A 20,666-nucleotide genomic window follows, 5' to 3' on the forward strand; every position below is an offset into this window, starting at 1 on the left:
GCCGCTTGAGTGAGGCGCACGTCCGCCCGAGAGTAAAAGTGGGCCACAGCGGTGTGCGCGCCCGCCGCCGCCGCCGGCCCGCCGAGAAGCTTTGTCGGTCGGCCCACCGCGTAGCCTTGATTCGCATCTCTTGCCGCGTGCGGGCGGCGGGGAAGTCATCGGCACCCACCCACCGCTGATCGACGCGGAAATGACCGTCGCGCGCTCTCTTCAAGCACTGCCGCGTGAGACAAACGTCGGCACGCGAAGACGGTTCCTGTATGCCGGTGGACGGAAAATGTATGCTTCTTTCTTTCTTTCTTTCTTTCTTTCTTTCTTTCTTTCTTTCTTTCTTTCTTTCTTTCTTTCTTTCTTTCTTTCTTTCTTTCTTTCTTTCTTTCTTTCTTTCTTTCTTTCTTTCTTTCTTTCTTTCTCCTGCTGTTCAGTGTGGCCATTAATATAGCCTGATTGGTGGCGACTTGAGAACACGATAGAAAGACGCAGCTGGTTGAATTTCCTGTCCCGGTTGAGCCGAAAGACTCCTGAGGATGTGGTGTTCGGCTGCGCGAACTTTCTTGAAAGAAAGAAAGAAAGAAAGAAAGAAAGAAAGAAAGAAAGAAAAGAAAGAAAGAAAGAAAGAAAGAAAGAAAGAAAGAAAGTAAGAAAGCAATTAAACGGCTTTCAATTGCGTCTGTTTCCTCACACAGTTCAAGATATCGGTACTTAAAAGAACGCGGCAATTCAGTGGCGCATGGAATTTTAGCGCTCAGCGTCATCCGCCTAATAACGTGCCCGTGAAAGGGAATCGCGAGTCACAAGCCGTGCTTGTATCACACTAAGAATGAAAAAGATCAGTACGCCGTGGAGTGCAGTATACTCGTTTTAAAGCCTACGACATCGGGCATAGTTTTGAATCGATTGGTGAAATAATAAATTGGTTTGTATAAATCAGTCCCGGCCGGAATTCCGGTTCGGGTACAACTTTCGGTTGGGGTTCTGTTCGCTACCCTGATCCCATGCGATTGTCTGCGTCTACTTGTTTAATGACTGTATGGGAAACGTGCAGCACCTACAGGGCGCAACAGTCCACTGCACCAATTAGAGTTATATGCTACCTTTAGGAAAATGGTAAGGTAGCGTATACAGTAACTCTAGCACCAATGCGCCGCCAGCGCCACGAGTGGCCACTTGCGGCCACTTAATTTTCAACTGGCGTGCTACGAACCGTCGTCTCCCTGTCTGCTACGTCCGCGTTGCATGCAAGTGCGTTCGCGCGAAGGCGACATATTTGATGAAGCGGCTAGGTTTTCAGAAAGTTGGCAGTGCATCATTCCGTTAGGGCCTCAGAGGAAGAAAAAAGGACAAATAATACGGAATCAATCATGTTTTTGGATGTGTCAGAAAGCCCGGACGTGCGACGGAGTGTTTCGGAAGGGCGATTCGTGCGGCCGCCCGTAAACCACGAAGCATAGGCCGTCACCGTCAATGTTTGTATGCATTCTTTCTTGTCATTTTGCCCGCTTATTGTTGAGTAAACGATTACATTTGTGTCTGACGTGTGTTAGACAATCCCTTGCGATGGGCGCAAGTAAAACGTACGATCGCCGTACTGCACGTGTTGCATTTAGTAATGCGTGGCAGTTCCGCGAAGTTTTCCGTGCTGTAGTTCAGCTTCGCTCATAGACGTTGCTCGGGCTGCATGGGTCATTGAGTAACATTGTCACGTGCTAGCGTTGCACGTGATACCTTAGCTGTCATGTAGCGCAAGAAAACGGCGCGACGCGGCTTTGCTTGCACACACGGTGATGTTACGGGCAATGGCAGTACAAGGGGAATAAATTTTAAGATTCTCGTGGTCCGCGATGCATTTTGCCAGACGAGGGGCATCTTCCTAACTGTTCCTGCTTACGAACTGCGCAGTCTGCGAACTGCGCCGCTAGACAAAGTGCGGTACGGCGGAAAAACAGCAGCATACAAGGGAGAATTGCTGGATCTGTCGATGGCATTCGGCCGACGAAATGTAGATGGCAGACTCGAGATCACATTGCCGGCTCCTATTCGGTTCCGTCAGCAGTGTAAAAATATCAGTTAACTTGCGTGGAGCGTAAATTCACAGCGAACTAGCTACATGTACTTCATAAACGTGCCCGCAGCATCAGTTGCTTTACGCGGCGTACACTAATGCAGCGTGCCTATCTATCTATCTATCTATCTATCTATCTATCTATCTATCTATCTATCTATCTATCTATCTATCTATCTATCTATCTATCTATCTATCTATCTATCTATCTATCTATCTATCTATCTATCTATCTATCTATCTATCTATCTATCTATCTATCTATCTATCTATCTGTCTGTCTGTCTGTCTGTCTGTCTGTCTGTCTGTCTGTCTGTCTGTCTGTCTGTCTGTCTGTCTGTCTGTCTGTCTGTCTGTCTGTCTATCTTATAAAGAGGTTTATTAGCGGCGACGATACTCAACAGCGACAGTCGAGGCGGGGCCGACTCTCAGCGCGAGTTGCGTTCTCTTCTGAAAGAGCCGAAGAGGGCGACCCACTAGGAGGTGTTCGAGAGGACGACCCATTACCAAGTTCGATCGCTTCGCTACAATCTATCTATCTATCTATCTATCTATCTATCTATCTATCTATCTATCTATCTATCTATCTATCTATCTATCTATCTATCTATCTATCTATCTATCTATCTATCTATCTATCTATCTATCTATCTATCTATCTATGTAATGTCGTCGCCTCCTTAACTTACTGTAGACCAAAATTGAAATGGGAGGGTAATATGGTATGACGAATATGACTATCTGCTCATGACAGGAATAATGTGAAAATCATGTCGCGTACGTCGTCAAACACTTTGCTCCAGTCACGTGTGGCACATACCCGTTTACACCGGGCCGCAGTGCGCAGATATGCGCCACAGGTGATTGACAGTTCTTATCTACCAAGGAACGGCGAGAACAGACATTGGTAACTTAAATGCGAGAGCGGTAAGAAAGACCGACATCCGCAGCGTTGACCCAATGAATGGAAAGAATGAAAATTAGGATCCCAGAAGGAATCGAACCCAAGCATTCTGCCACCACAGAGCCACGCCGGGTCTATAAACTGTCAATTTTGGTCTACACTAAGTTAAGGAGGCGATGGCGTAGATAGATAGATAGATAGATAGATAGATAGATAGATAGATAGATAGATAGATAGATAGATAGATAGATAGATAGATAGATAGATAGATAGATAGATAGATAGATAGATAGATAGATAGATAGATAGATAGATAGAAACGCTCAAAGTACCTTGGGTTCGCTAAGGAATGCTTCGAATTTAAAACTTTGTTCCAGGTGCGTAGTTCTTAGTTTACAGTTTACGAAACAGCAATTTATACGCGGCATTGCGAAGCACCGCTAACAACTTGACACTGCTTCGCTCATGGGTCGGCTCCTGCGCGGAGCACGCCAGGAGCTTTCATTCACTCCCGCACGGCGGCGCCACCAGCTCAGTGCACGTTTCCTATAGTAGTGCCTGCCGTGGAAGTTTATCACGTAATGTGTTGCGCTGCTAAGCTCGAGGATGCGGGTTCGATTTCCGGCCACGGCGGCAGCGTTTGATAAAGTCGAAATGCAAGGAACACCTTTGTGCCTATAGATTTAGGTGCACGTTAAAGAACCTCCAGGTGGATGAAAGTAATCCGGAGTCCCACACATACGGCTTGCCTTATAATCATATCATATAGTTTTCACACTTAAAACCCCATGAATTAATACCTGCATAGAGACAGCCTTTTTCAACTGTTCATAATCATCCCACTCACCGCCGTCATTGTCATAATTACTGTGAAGACGTAGTAGCTATGCCAGAGAGCCCGTATGCAAGTTGGCGGTCAAGTGAAAGTCAAAATGTCGGGCGATTTGCTGACCAGAACGACAAGCAACACTCAAATCTCAACGATAGCGGCGAGCTCAATGTCGTCGGTTGTCCAATATTTACTTGCTGATCAAGTCCACCCGCTACTTATCTATAGATATCTCTCTACACACTGCGCAGTGATCGTTTCCGCTCGGCGTAGACAGGACTATTTCATCATACACAATAGACAACAACGCTCAGAAATTATGGAAAGAGTAGTCATATCTGTACGCCATATAAAGTGACAATCTGGCAAAAACAAAGTTCACCGACCAAAGGGAAAACAAAAAAAACCCGTGGTGATACCGTCCCTAATTCGTAGCCTAAACGAAGCCACGTAAATGTAGTTAAGCGCCAATAAAATGTTGTTTAGTATCAACTTCAAATTAGTCCACAAAGGAACGTTCTCATCAATGATGAGTCACTTTTTTTCTTTTGGTCAACTTTAACAAAAGCATAGCCATTGGTAAACCGCAAACCACGCGACAACAAGAAGTTTCGCAAAGGGAGAAAGGATTATATATATATATATATATATATATATATATATATATATATATATATATATATATACACACGAAAGTAGAAAATTTTGTTTTGAGGCCGCGTTTCTGTGTTGATACCACCAGCAGATAATGAAGCCAAGACAGGTATAGGGGACGTTAATTTAACTGTTTTAACTGTATTTTAGTAATTACGATATAAATGTGAAGAAAGTAAAGTGGAAGAAAAGACAACTTGCCGGCGGCAGGGACCGACCGAACCTGCAACCTTCGGATAACGCGCCTGATGCTGTACCAGCTTAGCTACATACGGCAGCGGTTGTCCTCCTCTCGTTCACCTTGTGTGTGTGTGTGGGGAGGGGGGGGGTGTATACGTGCACGTGCTATGCAGATGAAAGTGCGGCACCGCGCTACACCCTGTATACCGTTAAAGGCTGGCTTATAGATGCGTGCCCGCCGCAGAAAGCAGCGGAGATCAGTGGCGGAGGGGGCTGGTTCAGAATCCTTTCCCGCGCCGAGCCTTGGGCAAGAGGCTGCGTCTCGGGTCAAGTGCACGTATCGATGACCCCCACGACGCAAGGCGGCACGGGATCTGAGCGAGGGCGTTGCGCTGCTGATCCCGCCGGGCCGCTATTTAGATCGGGCACGCGGCACGACGCGCAACGTGTGCATATGGCACAGAAATGCAAACGCCGGCCCTGATGACCGGAGATTTTTTTTATTTCGTGAAAGGTCAGTGGATATAGTATAGACCTATAAGGCGTTCGGAGCTGCTCAGCGTAGAAGTCGTTGGTTCGCATCGCGGTCGCGGCGGCCTATAAGTGCGCGGGATGCAAACACGCTCGTGCGCTTGCATTTCGGTCCACGTTACATAACCCAGTATGTAAACACAATTCTCATAACTGATATATCTGTGAGTCGCCAAAGAATTTCTCATGCTAATCAGTCTTGTTTACATGTGGCGCCATCGAAGTGGAATTGTTATATAATTAATTGGGATGCTACTTGCTAGAACAGCTGTTCTTTGTGAGCCCCGTGTCAAGTCAAGTTTATTAAAACGGTTGTGTTCGCTTTAGATGGTGAGAACATCACAGCAAGAGGCCCCAGAGTTTTGAAACAACTTCCAGGGTGTCCTCCTATGATTACATAAATGGGATAAGTATACGGAAACAGTAAACAAGTGCACGGACATCTGAACAGAGGGTCTCATTTTAAATGTATTTAAACTTTCATTCACGCCACTTGGCGTGATTGAAGTAGAAACAATAGCAATTTGTGTTCGCATTGCACATGCCGACAAGATCGGGGAACCATGTGTGGAAGAAAGATTTTCTATACCTACATGTTAGTGCAATCGATGGTTGGCTAGCACAGCCATCTTGATGACGATAAACTTTGAACGCGTAAGAGTACTTCTTGCCTGGCTTGTGTTGCTGTAACATAGCTCGAAAAAGGGGGCGCGAATCCGACAAACACGAAACGAAGGAGAGAGGACAAGCGCCACAACCAGCTGTTTTATTAAGCCGTCAGACCTTCGGCTATATACAGCACATAAGACATGCGCGGAATCACCACCCTTATTGAAAATAAAGATAACAGATAATGGTTTCTAAGTTCATGGGACGACATTCAGCAAAGCGCTTTCTGAAGAGTTCAAGGTTAAAGACGTGTCATTGATGCAACTGTCATCATATCTGTTGTATCGCACCGCAGAGTAAAGGGATCGAACCCCATGGCTCGAACTAAAAAGGCACGGACGCCGAACTGCTCCCTTCAACGAGCACGATCAAACTCCTTTAATAAGGAGGACGCAGGAAGTCTTCCTTTAATAAAAAACTAAATATTAATAATCTACACGCAGTTGCCAACAGAACACATCAATATCTGTTTATCTGGAATGTTTCTATAAGATTTCCCTTGCGATAGGGTTCTTATTTCTTCCTATGATTTCTATATCTGAAAAGCGTGTTCGTCAGACTCGCACCCCCCTTTTTAGAGTTGTGCATGTAACGCTTACGTAATCCCTCCTTTAAGGGTAACGTGCTCCTGTTTGTGTACATATTTGGCGCTGTTTCATCATCGTCGAGTGACGTATGTCTCCGCTATTCCCAGGCAGCTGCTGTTCCAGCAGAGCACCAACATCCAGACGCGGGGTCTTCTCGTCTCGCTGTTTATCAAGGCGTGCGGCGTGGCCGAGCGCCAGGCCGATCCCCTGGAAGTGGTGCTTCGCCGCCAGCAGCTGGTTGTCAACGCCACCGAGGAGTTCCACGCGGCGCAGACCATCCACGCGTCGGCGCTCAATGTGGCCGCGGCCGAGAGGGACCGACTGGACCCGCTCGTGCTGGACGACGTCCAGACGGGCAACAAGATGACCGTACTCGCCGGGGACTTCTTCTTCGCCAAGGCCTTCCAGACCACCACGGACATTGGCATTCCCGTGGTGCGCAGACCGTGTGCGGAATCCACACAGTATAGCTCGTTTACTGCATGTCCGCATTGTCCCCACATTGCGCACGACGCTGATTGCTTCTTTGGCAAGGCCCCGATAGAGCGCGCGCTCCTTCTAGCGGTATAACCGTACTTGTATTTGCGTATAGACGTAGAAATTGGCACAGAGGCTTGGATCAGCAGCTTTGTTTCACCAACTGTAGCGCACGTTCGAGAGCTACACGTTTGCGTGCACAGAAGGCGGGTCGAAGCGGCTTGTCGGGTTGAAAACAGGTCGTTGGATTTCCATAGCCAGCGTCGAAAATAGTTCAGGCTTAACCTCCTGTAAAAGGTCGATTGACCATTCAAACCCTATTGGCAGATGCATGTAAAAATGTGGCCGATGTAAGGTCGGATCAGCTCGATATCTGACTCGACCCGCTCACGTCGAGTTCGCGTAAACCAAGCTATATATGGTTTGCTGCAGGGGCCACCTGCAATCTATAGTAGCTAAGCTACCTTAGACGATTGCGTGGTGCGACTCAAATGCGTATTAAGGTCATGTGCGTCAAAATCGTTTGATCCGCCGGACGGGGCGTAAAAAAATGTATGGCATACTCGGTCTGTTGAAAATCTCTTCAAAGCGTCTTGAAAGCTGTTGGACGTCTCGCTGATATAAGGCCAGTCGTACAACGAATCGAATGACTTATACACACGTAGGTTTCGTGCTTTAGTACACGGCGAGTTGAGAAGTGGCCATCGAGATCGTTGTGCATATTGTAGTATAGCCCTCCCGTCGAAAAGCCGCGCTTTGTCTACACCAGCTCATTTCTCCAGGATGTGCACAGTGAAAGCTTGGGATAGAATTACGAACTGCAGCGGTCACTGTTGAAATTTTCCTCTGTACAAGAAATCGGCATGCTTATTGATAGCTTGCACATGACGTCATAGGCGCAGTACTGGCATAGGCGTGCGCAGGGTTCCCCTTCAGGGGGGGGGGGTGAAGGTTCGTCGCAGCGCCCCCCCCCCCCCAATTATGTCAATGTATGGCGCTGACATTGCGCCCCCCCCCCCCCGAGTCGCAGCTCCCCCTCCCTATATGTCAATGTGGGGGGCTGAATTTGCGCCCCCCTCTTAGGTGATAGGGGGGGGAGGGGCGGCCGCCCCCCCTGTGCGCACGCCAATGAGTACTCGTACACCAACACGACGGCTGCGATGACGTCAAGGCAGCATAATAACGTTGCGGTTAACCAGTGTCATTGTGATAACGACGCGGCCCGAACGTTATTGGCCTCTGTGCATGCATAACGAAATAACCTACATGCGATGTACTGCTAACATTAACGTAACATCACAAACTTCGCGTCCCACCATGCTGGTGCTCCAACATGGCGGTTGCAGTGAGGTTGACGCAAGTCATCTATAGAAGGTACACCGGATGAAAAGTCTCCATCACACGTGTTCCACGGCAAACGCGAATTTCTTCTCTGTTAATACATGACACTTGCAATTTTACAACTTAATAATAATAATTGTTGGAGTTTAAGGTCCCAAAACCACGATATGATTATGAGGGAGGCCGTAATGGAGGGCTCCAGAAATTTCGACCACCTGCGGTTCCTTAACCTGCACCTAAATACACGGTGCCTCAAGCATTTTCGCCTCCATTGGAAGTGCGGCCGCAGCGGCCGGGATAATTGATCCCGCGACCGTTGGGTCAGCATTCAAGCACCATAACCACTAGACCACCGTGGCGGGTGATTTTACAACTTTGAATGTCGCGAGAACGACTGTAGGCTAAAACGTTTAACAAGAGACTATGTTCACGGCCTAAGTGAGAAACGAGAATTTTAGTAAACATCGCGTCCTGGCCACTTTTCTCCCCAGCAGTACGTTGAATGTACTATCGATTGTACGTCGAATCCGAGTTACTGCGAAACTCAACGATACCGAATGGTACGAATTATTGTACGAGCCCCCTTGATAACTTGCACACGCGTGCAATGATGGATGGTCGGTGAGGGTGTTTTCACTGCAGTGTTGTCGTTATTATTCCTCACTGTTTTGCTACTGCGCAGCATGGGTTCCTTCACTCCTGCTCACCACTGCCACTGCTCTTCGAAGTTTAGTTATCGTGTTCGTTCTTACGGGAAGAGAAAGCAAAAAAGTGTTAACTATGAGCAATCTTATCCTAAATGTGCTTAACTTTACGATAGGATATATTACTGAGTGTAAATTGCACCGACTACTATTTTTACGTGAGATGAACACATAGGAACAAAATATGCAAGAATTTAGTAAAAAAGAAGTACAGGTAGCAACAGAGGCTTTGACGCTCTCCAGGTTCGGCAAAGATGCTCCATCAGCGTTGTAATGTAAGCGTACTTCCTGTCCATCAGTGTGGTTAATGCCGTGGCTGGCCCTTCTATTGTTGCTATGCAGATGCTGGACGTGTTCGGTAAGGCGGTCGAGGACTACGTGCGGTCGTACTTCGAGAGCGACCTGAAAGAGGCACCCTTCGTAGACGCCATGTGGTGGGAAAGCAAGACCCACCTGAAGACCGCCAGCCTGCTCGCTTCCGCCTACAGGGCAGCAGCCATGGTCGCCGGTCACCAGAAGGAACTCCAGGAACAGGTCTACCGGCTCGGCAAACATATCGCCCTTGCCCTTCAGGTAATTCAGTTATTGAAACGCTGGTTCAGTGGGTAGGCGTGAAGAGTTTCATTGTGCTGAATTGTTTCTTTTAGGGGCGAAGCACCTTAGGGTCTAGGCTTGTCCATTGTGGTTGTGGTTGTCCGTTGTGATTGTCCGCTGTGTGTGCTCACGGCATAGCACCGTGTAAAACCCCCTAAAAAAGGTTTGACAAGAGACTAATATCAATCATAACTGTGACAGAACAATGTCAAAACACATAGAAGCACAAACCCTTTATACTAGTTGGTGATTTCAACGTAGACATTATGGACCTTAGGACCTGCTTTGTCGTCGACGCTCACTGTCCGCTGTCATGGGGATTAGAATTTAGAAAACCGTTGCTATCGAAACATATGTATGTGAATAAAAAAAAAGGTTTACAATAGACGAACAACAATCATAATTGTGACAAAACAATATAAAACACGTACAAGCACATACCCTTTATACTAGTCGGTGACTTAAACGTACACATTATGGACCTTAGGACCGAGCTTTGTCGTCGACTCTTTATGTCACTTTATGTCAGTCAATCTACATTATATTGGGCAACGCTCGGATAACATATGTGAGACACAAAAAAAGATTGAACAGTACACTAATATCAATCATAATTTTGACAGAACAATATAAAACTCCTACAAGCACAAACCATTTATACTAGTCGGCGACTATAACGTAGACAAAATGGATCCTAGGACCTAGCTTCGGCCACTCGTCATCATTCACTTCATGGAGATGCGTTCCATTTTTTATTTATTTCTACAGACGTTTTCTGTTGAGATGCAACTGAATACTATCACACAATTTGTCAATGTTAGAGGTACTAAAGCGAAAACTCGAGTGCATTGTAACTCATGATCGTCTCGTTGGAACAAAAATACCGTGCCTTGAGAACCCGCCGTGGTACCTTAGGTCCTATGTTGTTGCTTCGAGGCAGGAAGGCCCAAGTTCAATTCCCGGTCGTCGTGGCCATATTTCAATGGAGGCGAAATTTCAAACCACTTGTGTACTTAGATTTACGAAGCACGCTGAAGAATTCCATGTGATCAAAATTATTCTGGAACCTTCCAGTACGGCGTGCCTCAGTATCACACCTTTGTGCAAGTAAAGCCCCGTAATTTATTTGGTAATGGTTTGGTTTACTTTGCATGTCAACGATTGCCCTTTAAAAGTTTCAATTGATTTCATCTAACCTGCGCAGACCTACCATGAAACCAGGCAGTTCTTGGACACACCACACTCAACGGGCCTCGACTACGATGTTACTAGTCTTCCAATAGTTTTACACATGGAAACGCATCCACATGTGCTGTCCCACCTCAAGGAGTCCGGAATGAAGAATCTTCAGTTCTCACAGGTTGGTGCTCGCGAAAATTGCAAAAGTGCATAAATCATGGCAATCATGGTGCATATATGAGTCGTCCTAGTGAACGTTAGCAGCACTACACTTCAGACGTCGCACAGATAGTTCGGAGACATGCTCCCAGACCATCGCAATACACGACCTACTGGTTTGCGTTTTACCGGATGCGGCTTTACGCTGCTAAGAACGAGCGTGCAGGCAGGTTTAATTTCCACGTTCTGAGAGAGAGTGAGAGGGGCGAGGAGGTTAACCAGACGCTAGTATCCGGTATGCTACCCTACACGGGGGTGGGGAAATGTGGGTCGGAAAGAAAGCACAGAGAGAGAGAGAGATAAAAATAAGAAAAAAATATCACGCATGCACACACAAGGGCGTTCCATTCAAGAGTCGTTCAGACAGTCCAGTAGATCGCAGGGAGCCTAGTAGCGCCTGTACGGCCTCCACAGTTTGTCCTCCACATATGGGGACGAAATGTTCGCGTACTTAGATCTAGATTCACGTCAAAGAACACAAAATGGTTGATATTAGACCGGGCTCCCCTGCTAAGGTGTGTCTCATGATTATATTGCGGTTTTGGCACGAACTTGATTAAATCTTTTAACTGTGGAAGTGCGAGCTGTGCTTCAAATCCACAACGGCTACGGATTAATGAGAAATGCGGGGGAAAATGCGACAAGATGTGTAGCGTCTGGCGTGCACCTGGGCTGTCGAATTATACATAGCTCTCGACAAATGTGTGAAGGTTTCCTTCAGCACTGCCAGTCGTAGCAAGGCGGGTCGACGTCGTGACCCAGCTGCGCTACTCGCATATGAGCACGCGCCGGTAAAATACGAGAGCCGTCGCACCATCTGTCTCCGCAAAAGCCACGCAATGCGAATCTATGCGCGCGTCATAGTGACGACGTAGCGCTAGCCCGATTCCGAGCGTGTCCATGTTGCCAAACGTTTCCGACACCCATTTCACGCTACACCGCCCATGCGACACGGAGGAGAAAAGAGGAAATGTTGTAACCTCTTTCGAGATCGCGCGTGGGTTATGCGACGCCTCTTGCAAGGCGTGGTGAGTGAGTGAGTGAGTGAGTGAGTGAGTGAGTGAGTGAGTGAGTGAGTGAGTGAGTGAGTGAGTGAGTGAGTGAGTGAGTGAGTGAGTGAGTGGCCGAGTGAGTGAGTGAGTGAGTGAGTGAGTTGAGTGAGTGAGTGAGTTGAATGGCTGAGTGAGCGAGTGAGTGAGTTGAATGGCTGAGTGAGTGAGTGAGTGAGTGAGTGAGTGAGTGAGTGAGTGAGTGAGTGAGTGAGTGAGTGAGTGAGTGAGTGAGTGAGTGAGTGAACCGCAGTGGTGGTCACGTTGTTGAGCGTCCACCTTCAATGAGGGACTTGATGGGTTCGATTCCCAGTGCGTCCGTGCACTCACCGGTTTTGTAGCGTTAGCTACACTGGCCTAGCCGACACAGTTTCGCGTGGATCCTCAAGAGCCGTGCTGCGCATGCGCGAAAATCAGCGATGTCACGCACCAGAGCCGGGACTTCCCGCGCACTCCGCCGCCGCTGGTCTGCGCTTTCCAGAGTAGTGACGTCGTAGCCTTGGCAGACGTATTGGCGCGGCGCGCGCAGCTATTCGCCTTCGCTGTGCAGTCGCCGTCTGACACTGCGCTGGAGCCGTTTGATAGCGCCTCTGACTGGCGTTTGCCAGTGTGATATAGCCATGGAGTCATTGGAGCAGCAGTGAGCATGATAATCAAGCTAATCCTAGACAATCAGGAAAGCTAAGAACCTTTGCTAACGCTACTTTATCCTGGCATAGCCGAGCTAAGCCACTGCAACATTTTTTTTTCTAAAGGAGGGAGAGGCACCCGGTGACAAAGCGCTCAGTGGTGTGGGTATTCATCTCAAGAAGGTTGCCCCTCCTTTCTGTTCCCTTCTATCTTTCCCTCCCCCTCCCTCTTGGAAGACGCTGCGCCATGCTCCCTAAAGTGTTGCAGAAATAAGCATCTTTCCTAACGTCGAACTACTGTCAGGGAGTGTGTGCGCGAGCGCGCGCGCGTGTGTGTGTGTGTGTGAGATAGATAGATAGATAGATAGATAGATAGATAGATAGATAGATAGATAGATAGATAGATAGATAGATAGATAGATAGATAGATAGATAGATAGATAGATAGATAGATAGATAGATAGATAGATAGATAGATAGATAGATAGATAGATAGATAGATAGATAGATAGATAGATAGATAGATAGATAGATAGATAGATAGATAGATAGATAAAGATGGTTGCGGGTGTGAGTGAGAAAACCGGTTAGTGGCTGGCTGAGTGAGTGAGTGTACGGCCGGGAGAGCGTGCGTTAGCGGTGTGAACTTGGTTGGGCGAAGGTGAGTCGATAAGCGACGAGCAAGAAATAAGTTGTTGAGTTCGTGAGTGACGGGTTACAGGCTGTGTATATAAAGGTTAAGTAAGAGAGAAACAGTATACGATTCCACACATGATCCTGCGCGTGAACAGTCTGGCTAAACTCCGCATCCAGCAATATTTTAAAGTGTGTTCGAAGTTGCCACAAGGTCTTGAATAACCGAAACAGCCATCTTTCATAGGCGCCGTATGTAATATCCTACGGGACGTCACATCGCACTGCGCGTTTCCTGCATTAGGTATCCAGGAATGGTGTCGGAGAGTGTTGAGTAAAACAGACAAGTATAGGTCATAGCATGTTCTGGTCTGCTTCTCTGCATACTGAAAAAGCAAAGTGGACGAAATGAGCGATAACAGGTGGTGATCAGTGCTAGAAGAATTGGTTTTCTTAATGTATCGAAGGGTGGTACTTCTCTGAGACTCTTATAACAACCCTTGTAGCTATTGCTTCTGTCTGACGTCATGCTGTACCCACTGTACATGGTGACATCACGAGTTATCTTGTAACAAACAAGCGAAAGCTGGCGGCTGCTGCATGTACCGTGATGCAAGCATGAAATACCTACTTCTGATGCAAGCATGAGACATCTCTGATTACACCTGTTCTGTTTGTCTCTTTCCATTTCTTTTTTCTTCGTACATCGTTGCTCTCCCGGAAGCTCCAGTCCGAAGTGCTGTCGGGCGACGCGCTGGAACGGGCGCAGGTCATGCTGGGATACTACATCCAAGAGGCCCGGCTGCTGGCCAGGGATCTCGGGTCTTCGGACGCTGCCGACTCACTCGTGACCATCGTCAGCAGTCTCAAGGACCTGTGAAGACCCTCGCCTTGGAGCCATAGCATGGCCCCGACCTATTTGATTTTTCTCGATTTTTTTTTTTCATTTCACAAGTGCAGTGCAAAGAAACGTGCGAACTCCGTGACCCTAGTTTGCTGGACCATAGTAGCGTGGGACAGTGTTGTTGAGACATGCTCACTGTCGAATTCGCACGTCTTCTAATTCGCGAACTTTACACGCGCAAGCTACTTCGCAGAAAGTGGCGTGCGTGCACCCGTAGGAAGCTAACGCCTCAACATTGGTGGTCTTCGAGTCATCTTGTTGCGTCTTCAGATGCGCGGCTCCAAACAGAGCGTCTCCTCTGTACGAGTAGATAGCTCTTCCTGTAAGCGTCTAAATAATTTCGAATAGCGTGTAACTGGTGTTCTTCAGGGTAAGACATCGCAAGATTGACCTCAAGTGAAGACACTTTTATACCGTGACTGTTGTGGATACAGAATCTGTATATACAGTCCCTCCCGGAGCTTTCCACGTCTTTCAAACTAGCATCTGCGGTGCCTTGCTTTTAGCTTGTTCTCGCGGCCGCGTTTTGAAAGAAAGCTCTGTCGGGAGAGAGTACTCAAAGCAACAGACCAAACTTACTGTTCCTAAGGTGAGGTTTGTTAGACGGTACAACGGCTAAGCATGCAGATTCAGCGCTCGCTTGCTTTCTATGGTTTGAAATATATAAAAAAGTTGCCGCCCACCCACTCTTTTTTCTGCTGAAGACGTGAACTTAATATCGGTTCAAACAATGGCCGTTGTTTATTCATGAGGCATCGGACCAATGAAAGAATGGAAGTCGTTATAGCATACATATACAACACTCGGCATGACGCGGGACTGCATCTGCATGTGGTTGCTGCTGCCTGCTGCGTCTGCTTGGTACAGCGACAGCATATCGTTCAGGCTCGGCGCGACCAATGTACATATACGCCACCTATGCTTCTCGCTCAACACGTCTACGAGACGTGCCAAACGCGCACCATCACCATGTCGCACTGTACGATGCCACGTATTTTCAGGGTGGTGGTGGTGTAAGAATGCCCAAGCGTATAATAATACACGCCAGCTCTCGAGATCGGGCTGGGTTTCTTGAGAGCGCCGCGTTTTCTGCACGTAAGCGTGTGTCCCGCACGTTTTCAGCTCGTCAGGACGTTCGCAAACGGCCTTTGGAAGACTCCGCTGGGATGCTTACAAGAGCTGAAGCACATAAAGAAGTTCATGATTGAGTGATTCTTACACATGTGATTTGAACAACTTGACGAGCGCATTGCGCTTACATTTGCGTCGTTTCGTTTTAGCGCATCTATGTGATGAAAGACTATTGTTTTATGCCCAAACTCTTTAATATATGCGCAAGCAGTCTGTGCACACAGCCAATGTAGTGTTAACGCAAGTGAATGTGTGATATATTTTATGGAAAATAAAATGTTTGTGTGGTGTCCTGTTCGAGTTTGCGTTGCATGATTGCGCTCCGAGAAATTCGGATCGATGAGCTAATGCTTTCACCTTAAAACTGTAATGAAACGTGTTTTTTTCATTGCTCCATAGAAACATGGCTCTAAGGGTGATGAGGTTGAGCCCTCTTCATTGCCGTTATGCCTTGAAACGTACAATGTAAGGGCGATGCGAATTAAAGGTGCAGCCTGCATTGCAGAATGCAGCCCTAAAAGAAAATGCAAGGCCACGTTGTAAGCAACTGCAGGCAGTAGATGCGTTACATTCCTAGTTTTCACAAATACAATAGAAATTAAGTGCGGACGCAGAGAATTTTCAGGGCTCTTCGTCATAATTTCAACTGAGATGTGTCAGTTTCCATGTGATGCTTATACAAAAATATGATATACACAGGACCCCATCCTCAATGACTCACACGGGGTGGGGGGGGGGGGGGGGGGGGTACGCACAGTAAATCATCAACTGGGGAGTTCTTTCGTTATTAGATCGAAGGCCAAGTGGAGACCTGTTGCCTCTGCAGCAGTCGAGTTCGTGCGTACCAGCATGCGGCACGCCTTGCTTTTCCAGCGGGCAGGGGCAGGGTGCCGTCGACGAGCTGTTGTCCGGTATGGCTGAGCCATCCCCGTGCTTACGTGAATAGTAGTTGGCAGTGCTGGGCAGTATCGAAGATACATGTATCTTCGATACTATCTTAGATACTCTTTGGGTATCTTGTATCTGTATCGCGATACGTCTCGCAAAACGAGCATCTGTATTATCTGTATTTACGATACATTCAATAATGTATCGTGTATCTTAAGATACAAGATGCTGCTATAGAAACACCACCGTGCGAAACAATAAACGTCTACCGGAATTTCGGTTCTCAAGCTCATATTGCTGCCACTAAGCCACCTGAATAAAACTAACGACAGTGACATTCTTGTATATTTCCTCCAGAGCGCTCCAGCGAGCACAGGCGATGATGTTGAGGCGTCCCTATTGGTGGAGCAGATTCACGTGATGGCGCTCGAGCCGTCTCGACAAGAACAAGCGTGCGAACGTCTACGCGCAGCCTACAATTTTTTTCTATATGTTTTTTTTTCTTTTAGGGACGAAGCACTTTAAGACCTCACAATGTCCGTCCGTCCCCTGTAGTCTACAGTCGAAGCGCAGGTGCAAAATAGCTGTGCATAAACCGTCTACAGAGCGAGCATAGCGCGCATATGGTTTAAAAATAGACCGTACTCGGCGCGGTGCAGCTCGAAAGCTGCTCGAAAACAAGCGCATCGATTAACAGGTGACAACATGCGCAAAACCATCTACAGAGCACGCGTAGCGCGCACATGGTCCCAAAATGGAGCGTTCTCGGGCGAGGCGCCGCGCGGCTTCGTTTTTGCCAACTTAGATCCGATCGAAGAACCATTGGTTTACATTTCATGGACCACAAAGCAGTAATAATGAAGGCAAACGGAATCCACAACTGAACACGGCATACGTGTTATGACCAACAAAACACATTGTACACACTGTACACACGCGTTGTCACTCATTTACATGCGCGAGTGGGTAATGTCACGGGAGATTCACGGTTACCGAACGATCCCCAGTGCTTCGCCCACTCATCATCATTCACTTCGTGGATATGCGTGGATTTGTTTAGTTGTGTTGACGTCATGAGACTTGTTCACAGCCACTGCGCTTTGCTGCATACCCCAATGCGTGCGGCGTCTTTGGCACAAATTCTGATGCTGCTACTGTCGCTATCGAAGTTAGACTTGCGTGGTGCTTCGTTGCAGTCTCAAGAATGCAAGAATGGGGCTCCTTTGCGTCTCGCGGCTTTCACACATGAGTGATTTGAAAGATCTTGTGGATGTAAGCTTGACTTACATAGTACGATGAGATTACATAGTACATGCACAGGAAATTCTAACAACCGTCCCATTATCGGTGCCGACGTTAGATGCAATAGAAGAAGCATTTACGTATATAACAGGAAATATTTTGGCGTACTGTGTCTTTGTTCTTCCTGCTAAATTATTCGAGAACTTATTTTAATGATAATTTGATTCTTAGCACAAGTGCTTTCTTTGCTGTCCTCCGTTTGCGTCCCATATATTATCTAGTTTTCTCCCGAAAATATTCACCACGCAGCATGCTGCCAAAAAAAAGTTGGATCGGTCGTTTTTAACAGCGCTCTACGATGTGCCGAAGCGCAGTTGGCCTTAAACTGAATAATAAATATGTCGCATATTTGAAGTTCTTTATTTACCAGTTAAGCTCAGAAAATTCCCATAACGAGTGCCACATGACAGCAAACCAAATACCTTCGGTTTCATTCTGCGGCTGTTAACCACTTGTTTTTCTTTTAATATTTGGTTCTTACGTGAGGCACCCTGTATACTTATTCACTTTGATTGTTTAATACGGAACCACCTTGCTATTTGTCTGAAATATATTCGTTTTCCTTTTTTTATGTCAGATTAAAGCATTCTTATTCTTACAAATCTGCAGGAAAGCACAGCTAGAAGTGGCAATAGTCCGAATAGCAGTGATAACCTGCGGCATTTTGTGCCGCTAGAATACGTCTGAGACGTTACCTGGCGGTTCAGGTTCTCTCGGACAACAAATGGTAAAAGATTGCACGTTAGTGAATATGTTCCTAGCGAACGCTTTACGCCAGCCGATAAGTAAAATATGAGAAATGACTGCAGTTTTATGTCCTCAATTAATTGCGAGCGCCAACTATGTCGTTCATCGTCTTCACACGATGCGTCACAAACAATATCGCTACCAACGTTGTCGCTGCTCTGCACCTATCAATGAAAGAGGTATTACGAAAACAACACGCTTGCGGACAAGGTAAGACTGCACAGCGGTATTTGCGCCATCGTGCGGAGGCACTTGCAAGTAGATGGCAACCAGCTAGATGGTCGCCAAGTAGAGCAGTGACACGAATAAGTTACAGAAGTAAGTTACATAATATAATAAGTTACATATACATAATATAATAATATACATAATATAATAAGTTACAGAAGGCTGCCGCAGCCATGGAGAAAAGTTTCAAAGAAGTGGATCTCCTTCCTGCAAAGGTAAAGGCCAAGGCGACCGCTCTTCTTAAAGGGGTCATGAACCACTTTTCCAAGTAATGATTTAATGGCCTCAGTATCGGAGTGTACTGCCTCCCGAATCGATTGCCACAAAAATTTCTCGAATCCGTCAAGAATCAGCGGAGTTACGGGGGTTTGGCGCACGCTCCCAGCGCTTTCTCTCTTTTCTCGTGCCGACGAGCGCACTGGAAGCTAGACAGGGAGGGATGGCATGGGGGAAAGAAGTTACGCCAGCGCGCGTCATGAAACGCGATCGCTCTCCCGCTGTGATTCGCTTGCGCGAGTGCGGCTACCGTGTACTGAGGAGTGCGGCGCCGGCAAGTGGCGGCACCCCGCGGCAAGAAGCGCATCTGATCCGAACGCCGCTCTCGATTTACGTCGGCTATCGGCCAATAAGCATGCTATGTCTCTTGCGACGTACAGCGGACAGACGCCCCTCCCACCGACGAGAGTGAGAACCGGCCTCTGTTTGAAAAGAGGGTGCCTGGGGAAACGGCAACTTCGCGCTCCGCTTGTGGCCATTACGTGGCGCGCACGACTGTAGTATTTGGCAGAGCAGTTCATAGCCGTGTCAGCTTTCCGCAGGATGTGTTTTTTCAATCAGCCCAAGGGGTGCTTCATGACCCCTTTAAAGACATGAAGCTGGATGCACTATGCAAGATGGTCAAGTCGTGCAAGGGTCAGGGACTCAAGGCTTTCTTTACCGCAAAAACTCATAAAGCACTGTGTCCTTTTCGGGTCATCGTTACAGAAACTGGCAGCTGGCAGCGTAACGTCAGCAGCTTCACCTGAAGGTACTCACACCGGTGGACCCCTTTGTGCTGAGGAATTCGGACACTCTTGTGCAAGACTTGAAGATGGGATTGCCGGGAGCCAACTACGCGCTGTCGATGGACATTGAGGACTTATTCTACTCTGTTCCACACGACGAACTTTTTGTCTCAGTCCGAGAGGCAATTGACTCGTATGGTGTGGTGTCCTTCCAGAATGGCTGCCTGGTTACGGTTGATAGCTTCATGGAGTTATTGGCATGCCATCTGGCCTCTACCTTTGTTAGCTTTCACAACAAAACGTTTTTACAGAAGAAAGGAATCTGTATTGGTTCGTGTGTGGCGCCAATTTTATGCGAAATTTATCTTGCCAAGTTTGACCGTTTGCTTCAGCAAGAATTGAACCGCTCACTGGTTTTAAAAGTATGTAGATATGTCGATGATTTTATTGTTTTTATCGCAGTCCCCATCAACGCTTGCCATGAAGATGTCACTGAAAGTGTATTGAATTGCTTTAAGCAGTGTTCACCCTCATTATCTTTCACGAAGGAAATTCCTGACAATGATACACTCCAGTTTTTAGATTTAGCATTATTGTTTTTTAATTGTGACGACCACATTTGCTGGGAGTATAAACCAAGGTCAAAAAAAGCCATCCTTCCTTTTGACTCATCTCATACTAAACTAGTAAAAAGAGGGATTGCTTCATCATGCCTCCACTCGGCTCTGACAAAATCATGTTCTCATAGAGCCAGCCTTAGCTATAACCACCAGATTTCGCGCCTTCTTACGTCGGGTTTTCCTTCCACTTTGCTCGTTGCCGTTGCTTCCACCCTTTTTAGACAGATTGGTGCCTCACCCAGCGTTACAACACGACAGAGGCCCAACAAGTTTGTTGTCATGCCCTACATACACAAGGTTTCACATAACCTTAAGAGGATAGGATCAAAGCATGCAGGTAGACCTCATATTCACGGCACCCCTTAAGCTTTCCCGTTTATGCAATCTTGCCGGTGAAAAAACAGAGAAAACAGTCTGCGGTAAGAAGCATAGGGAGCCATTTGTTCCCTGTGCTGCGGAAGTCGTATATAAGATACCACTCAGTTGTGGAAAATCTTACATAGGCCAAACGGGCCGCTGTCTTAACGACAGAATAAGGGAACATGCAAACACGGTGAAAGCTCAGAATGATGGGGCGCACCTTCCTGCGCATTGCAGGAAG

At 47.2% G+C, this 20,666-nt stretch overlaps 1 protein-coding gene across 1 annotated transcript in view; it reads left to right on the plus strand.

Moving 5' to 3' along the window:
- LOC119394194 (all trans-polyprenyl-diphosphate synthase PDSS2) overlaps nt 1–14,212 on the plus strand; it is a 28,595-nt gene extending 14,383 nt beyond the window's left edge. The window contains exons 2-5 of the mRNA XM_037661468.2: nt 6,524–6,851; nt 9,281–9,511; nt 10,737–10,892; nt 13,966–14,212. Coding sequence (XP_037517396.1) covers nt 6,524–6,851; nt 9,281–9,511; nt 10,737–10,892; nt 13,966–14,121 — 871 coding nt within the window. The 3' untranslated portion in view covers nt 14,122–14,212. The remainder of the gene's footprint in view (nt 1–6,523; nt 6,852–9,280; nt 9,512–10,736; nt 10,893–13,965) is intronic.
- Nucleotides 14,213–20,666: the final 6,454 nt, after the last annotated feature.

This window comes from Rhipicephalus sanguineus, chromosome 5 (genome assembly GCF_013339695.2).
Source record: "Rhipicephalus sanguineus isolate Rsan-2018 chromosome 5, BIME_Rsan_1.4, whole genome shotgun sequence".
Lineage (NCBI taxonomy): Eukaryota > Metazoa > Arthropoda > Arachnida > Ixodida > Ixodidae > Rhipicephalus > Rhipicephalus sanguineus.